At 48.8% G+C, this 6,392-nt stretch overlaps 1 protein-coding gene across 1 annotated transcript; it reads left to right on the top strand.

The window, feature by feature from the left end:
- Positions 1 to 3,655: 3,655 nt before the first annotated feature.
- Positions 3,656 to 5,921, top strand: LOC140219075 (uncharacterized). The gene has a single exon (XM_072288949.1). It carries the CDS (start codon positions 3,656 to 3,658, stop codon positions 5,819 to 5,821), a length of 2,166 nt encoding a protein of 721 aa, XP_072145050.1. The 3' UTR covers positions 5,822 to 5,921.
- The last annotated feature ends 471 nt before the right edge of the window (positions 5,922 to 6,392 follow it).

The following is a 6,392-nucleotide window of genomic DNA, read 5'->3' on the forward strand; positions in this document are numbered from 1 at the left end:
GTAGGTAGATTGAATTATATGCAATGTCAGTCATTGCCATTAAATCTTACCCGATTATAAATGAAAATAACTTACCTTACGTAACCGTGCCAATGAATAACTACGTTTGTTTAAATAGCTTGTGATTGTTTCAATTTATGGCTATTCAGTTATTTTAGTCAACTAAATGTAGTCTAGTTTTGTGTATTGATTCACCTGCTTGTCTTACATTTGTTTGTTCGCTCCCACTGAAATATGACAAAGGTGCTGTGGCTACTCTGATAAATAAATAAATAAATAAATAAATAAATAAATAAATAAAAAAAATAAATAAGATTCTTCCCAAAAGACGTAAAATCTCTTCGTGAGCTCCGAAAACATAGTATTTCGTTATAAAACCCTGGCGTCGGCATCGCTGGCTGACTAGGCGATCAGGAAAACGATGGAAATAAAGCTGCTGGGCCTCAATAGTGTAAAGTTGCCAAAAAATCTCGAAAGTTAACCATAAGTGAGCCAGTTCTCCGCAAGTAATTACAAATAGCAAAATAAGTAGTCTTACAGTTGGCATGGGCTATTATCAACAAAATAACATTACTTGGGACGTGTATACATCTGTTTTTTGTTTTGTTTTTTGTAATGCTTCCATTTAACGCTTCTGTATACGCTTAAAGATCTGTCTTAAGAAACTCTGCTACCTCTTCCTAGATGGAATATTCAGCAGCGAAAATCCACTGAACAGGAACGGCTTCTGGCTCAGTCCATGAATCACAGCCTGTTACTGTTTGATGGCTCAGGCAACTACAAGGGGAAAACAACAATTTTATTACCGGAGAAATATAATATACCACTTTCCTGGTCCCCGAAGAAATTGAGTAAAGGCATTTGTGCCCAATCGACACGTATAACTACGAAAGCTACTAGAAGACATTTTTGATGATGAGTTAAGAAATCTTGACCAAGTCATATTCCTTTAAAAAGTTGAGCTAAGGCGCAGCAAAACCTTTGCAAATGACTAGAAGAAGGTTGAAATCGTGGTCGCGGTTATATTGCAGTACTACACTTAAATAACAAATATTTGTGGAGGGATAAGAAATCCCAAATATGTAAGTACCTCGAGCCACCAGTGCAAGGTTAATCTCCAATGTACGCTCAATCCTCAATACGATAGAGGTTGCATCATCTCTACAAAAGAAACATCACGAATGAAAAGAGATAATGGTCGTTTGCACGTTGTGTGCGCTGCAAGAGGTGTAGCGTAGTCTGAGAAAAAAAATATATGCTGAAACCATCAATGGCGATTGTCAGTGCTAGGAAATAGCCGGTAAATTCAAGTGCTTCATTAAAGGAATGATGCTTTGGGTGACCAATATTCGTTAACGCGATGCTTGAGTAGCGCTCGCTGCTTCATTGCGTAATTCAGTAGAGAATAGAGTCGTTAATCAGCACTTATGTACCGGTGGTCTGGGTGGCTTTGCATATAAGCCGCTTCACCGTGTGTGCTGTCTCCAGCGACAGAGAGAGAGAGAGAGTGACTGTGAACAGGAAGAGGCGCTGTTTGGCTCAAATGCCGGCGTGGAAGTTGACTGCCATCCTTTTCCTTTATGGCGATGCCATCTCTCGCAGCCGCCACACGGTGAGATACTGGCGGGAGGAGAGGCGGGCTGCTCTGTTCAGCCGCTCCACGACATCTAAACATTCAGATGCTGCAAAGCTCACACACAACAGCACGTGCGTCTCATAGAGTCGGTACTAATCTAAGAATAAAAAAAAGTTGCATTTGCGCTGTCAAGCACAAACACAATTTGCCCATATGGGCCAGCCAATTGGGCTCGCCTATTTCCGTGACTTGAAGCGGTTTTGTGCGTCTAAAACGACCTTTTAATCCCCAAAGGTGTCCCCAAAGTTTTAATCCCCGAAGTTTTAAGAGCAAACTTGAGGAGCAAATCTTGGAAGATTTTATGGGCGATACCGATCTGATATCAGCGTCCAGCCAAAAGTAATACTTTAGCTTGAAACAATGAGCTTTCGTTATGCAATTTGCATAGCATTTACGTTAGCAGAACAATCTCGTTAAACTGCCAGCGTACTCCATCTGACTCGGTTCTCGTTCGGAGATTAAAAGCATGCGAACTACAGTTTTGTGGTCGGAGCTTGTTTGTAATTCTCAAGTTGCCACCTAGCGTCCGCCGATGAAAGCACGCCTTAACTCCGCCCCGCGAAGCACGCAACCTTTGATCGGCGCCTTCGTGTAGCTGGTCCACCGTCCACTGATCCCCGTCGGACCGTCGGGCCTACCACGAAAACGGCCTAAAAAGGCAAAGAAAGCCGTTGGCTTTCTGAATATATGGGCTTGCTTTTTCGCCGTTGTCTCCAGGGTAATCCCTGTTTTAAAGGTATTCGCAAAGAAGCCTAGTAGCCAACGCAAAAAATTTTCCCGCCGCGAGTCTTGAAAATCACACAATGCGTCGCAAGGTAGCCTAACTTGGTAAACCTGACCAATCATTTTATTTAGTGAAATCACACGAGTGGGATGGTGTCGCCATCTTGAGTCGAAATGGTGACACCACCCTACATGTATTATTTCAATTCAGAGTTACCAGCTGTGACTGGAGATGGCGACACCACCCTACATTGGTCCGCCACCCACTCGCATACCTCGGCCCTGAAAGCGTTGACGCAACACCCGCTTGGCTGTCAGTCTTTTAAGGAGGGAGAGAGAGAGAGAGAAAGAGAAGCTTTATTAGGATGCTGCAAAGCTAGTCTTTGAGATCATGCAAAGCGTTACTTGCCTTTGTTCTCTCACCGGAAGATGGATATACGGGTCATATTAGTAAGGTGAACTGCCTTTGTGGACAGTTTCGAAAACTTCATAAATATTTATTACCTTCTGGTAAAAGAAACTGTATGCAATCATAAGGCATGCATTACGATAAATGTATACTATACTGGATGCAATATAGGCTAGAAGTAAGAATCAGGTTTTGATCAACGAAGAGAAAATCAAGATTATTAAATCGGGCGACAGGTTTCAGTGCACTGCGCAGCTCATAGAAGGTAATTCGGTGCACAGCCGAACAACACACACAATCAAAGGCTGAGGCTACTGCACGGTAATGAAAATAAAGTGTCATATACACACATGGACACCCCCACGAGGGCGATCCCTCATCTGCCCTCATGTGGTGAGGTGAGGGCGAGATGACGAAGGGTAGAAGTTGTGAGGTGAGTTCTGTGGAGAGTGCGGTGACGATGTGGGGAAAATGATGAGGAAAAGGCGATTCACATTGTTGAAATACAATTCGTGGGAATTCAAATTTCTCACGAAAGGCTTCCGCCAGCCTGACTGCAGCCGATTTGGTTAAAGTTGTGGTCATCTCATACATCCACCAATTATCGCAACGATTAAAAAAGACAGGACAACGAGTGAATGACAAAGTAGTGTTTTCAGCTCCAACACATTTGCAATGTTTGTGCAGACAAACAAGGCCTGGTCTAGCTGAAAAGCGAGCGTGCAGAAAGAAGCAACACAACAAGTTCGTTGATTGTATTAAGCCAGTAATGTACAAACTCGCATTAACATGTGGTAAGGATTATGAGGGACAAAGCAGAAAATGGCTGAATGAGCGTTTAAAGGTACACTGCTTTAACGCAAAGGAAAAGTGGGGAGGGTACCTCCATGTGCCCTGCAGACACTGTAGGTATTCCGGTGTCAGTGCAAGTGATGACCAACCCAAATTCCATCATCGGGTTTCGGAAGAAGCTCGGGACGCAAGACGCCATGATCTTACTGAAGAACGAGATCATCGACGATACGACGGGCACCAAGGACAACAGAGCCATACTCGGGCTGGACTTGCAGAGCGCCTTCGATAAAGTGAGGCACTCGGCTATCCTGGCCCAAGTATCCAGACTAAACATGGGCAGAAGGACATACCAGTACATCAAAGACTTCCTGACGGAACGGACCACCGAAATCTGCGCGGGAGACCTGCAGCTCGAAGAGAAGAAGCTGGGGAGCGTCGGAACGCCCCAGGGCTCGGTGATCTCCCCGCTTCTCTTCAACCTCGTGATGATCGGGGTGGCCAACCGGCTAGAAAGAGTAGCGGGAGTCCGACACACCATCTACGCCGACGACGTTACGCTATGGGTACCGGGAGGAAGCGACGGACACATCGAGACAACGCTGCAAGAAGCGGTCAACGCCATCGAGGAGCAGCTGGGCGGGTCTGGACTCGTTTGCTCTCCGGCCAAGTCAGAACTGCTGGTGATTCCACCGACAGGAGCGGGCAGGAAAAGAAAGAATAAGGAAGTCGAGTACGAGCGGCCCAAGATCACGGTCAAGACAGCGTTAGGACAAGTAATACCGGAGGTTGAGAAGATTCGAGTGCTCGGGCTGCTCATCCAGCGAAACAGAGTCAACGGTGAAACGGTCAACAAGCTCTCGGCTAAAGCGGCCGCGGCAATGAGACTCATCAAGAGAGTGTCCAACAGAAGAGCGGGGATGAAGGAGGAGAGCCTGACTAGGCTCGTTCAATCCTTCGCAGTTAGCCACATAACGTACGTGGCCGCTTTCCACAACTGGAGGCCGAGCGAACGTAACAAGATAGACGCCACCATACGCAAGGCGTATAAGGCGGCACTCGGCCTCCTCGGGAGCACGAGCACCGAAAAATTCATGGCGCTGGGAGTCCACAACACGCTGGACGAAATAGCCGAAGCACAGAGAACGGCGCAACTCGAGCGTCTCTCTGAAACGAGAACCGGAAGAAAGATACTGCGGGACCTTGGCCTCGAGCCGAGGGAAGGCGAGCAGCAGAAAGACGTACCTATACCGGATAGCATCAACAGACAGCTCAGGGTCTGCCCGATCCCGAGGAACGTGAACCCCGAGCATAACAAGGAGCGGAGGTTGGCGAGGGCCAGGGCTCTCGTGGACCTCCACGCCAGAGAAGAAGGCGCCATCTACGTGGACGCGGCGGAGTACCCCGGGAGCAGCGACGCATACGCGGTGGTGGCTGTCCGGAGATCGACGGGTGCAACGAAGACCGCGGCGAGCGTCCGGACTCGACAGGCGCACCGGGCGGAGGAGGTGGCCATCGCCTTGGCCGTCTCCGACCCCGGATGCACTACAGTGTTGTGTGACTCTAGAACGGCAGTGAAGAACTACGCCAAGGGTATGGTATGTAGTGAGGCTGCGCGCATACTGCGCAAGGCCGAAGACATCGGACGCACAAGCGCTGTGGTGATCAAGTGGTTTCCGGCCCACATGGGCAGTGACGTGTCGGAACGCGGGAACGTGAACCACAACGAGACGGCCAACTCGGCCGCGCGAGGACTAACCAACCGCGCAGCTGCAAGCACGGCCGACTCGGAGTGTTGGTCGCGGTTCAGTGCCAAGGACAAGATGACCACCTTCAACGAGATCGTGAAGTGGTACAGACTTAACAGACAGACTATGCCGCCACCTCACCCGGGGCTTACCCGGAAGGAGGCAGTGTTATACCGGCAATTACAGACGGGGTCCCTGCTCACCCCGGTGCTAGCTAAACACGTGTGTCCGAGCGTGTACGCGAGTGACGTATGTAGACTGTGCGCTAAGGAGAGAGCCACCGCGGCTCACATCCTTTGGGACTGTCGTATAAATCCACAAGAAGCCAGCGAGAAAACGACGATCCCGCCGCAGCTAGAGGCTGCAACGAAGATATATGACCAAGATACACAACTCAAGGCCGTCCAGCAGGTCTCGGCAGCTCTAGAGAGGCAGCGACCTCGCGAAACCGAGGAGAAAGAGGGCAGCACCCCGAGGAAGGGGGCGGCGGCCCTCTCGGATCCGCGGAAGTAGCGAGGAACCAAGCCCTCGAGGAGCACAATGCACGAGATTGACGTAGTGGCCGCGTCGCGGTAAAAGCTTGTCCTCCCTGCGTGGAGGGAGCCTAACCGACTCTGCAGGCATTCTCCCTAAAGTTGTTCTCTCTCTCTCTCTCTCGATGACCAACGTACCACGTGCGTTTCAGTAATCAAGACTGCCCCATTGTTGACAACAGCAGGGGTTAGTTAACTCACCCAATTATCGAAACCGAAATGATTGATACGTTAGGGGATAACTGCGTTTGATACGTTAGGGGATAACTGCGTTTCAATACCACCAATCATCGTTTGGTTTAAAAAGTTATCCTATCCGCGTAAAAATATTTGAGCCTTGCAAACTGCGCACTTGTGACCATCCCTGATGTTGCCTACACATGTGGTTCTCTTACTCGAAATAAACACTGTTGTAAGTCAGCGCCTGTGTGCGTGTCACGTCCTTCTCTGTACTCGTCCTGTCGTGCCCTATATTATTCATCGAAGGTTTGACACCAGATGCGGAGTCCGGCCAGGTGGCGCGACACCATGGGTGACACCTAGCGGACTGT

The sequence above is a fragment of the Dermacentor andersoni genome, chromosome 6 (assembly GCF_023375885.2).
Source record: "Dermacentor andersoni chromosome 6, qqDerAnde1_hic_scaffold, whole genome shotgun sequence".
In the NCBI taxonomy this organism is placed as follows: Eukaryota; Metazoa; Arthropoda; class Arachnida; order Ixodida; family Ixodidae; genus Dermacentor; species Dermacentor andersoni.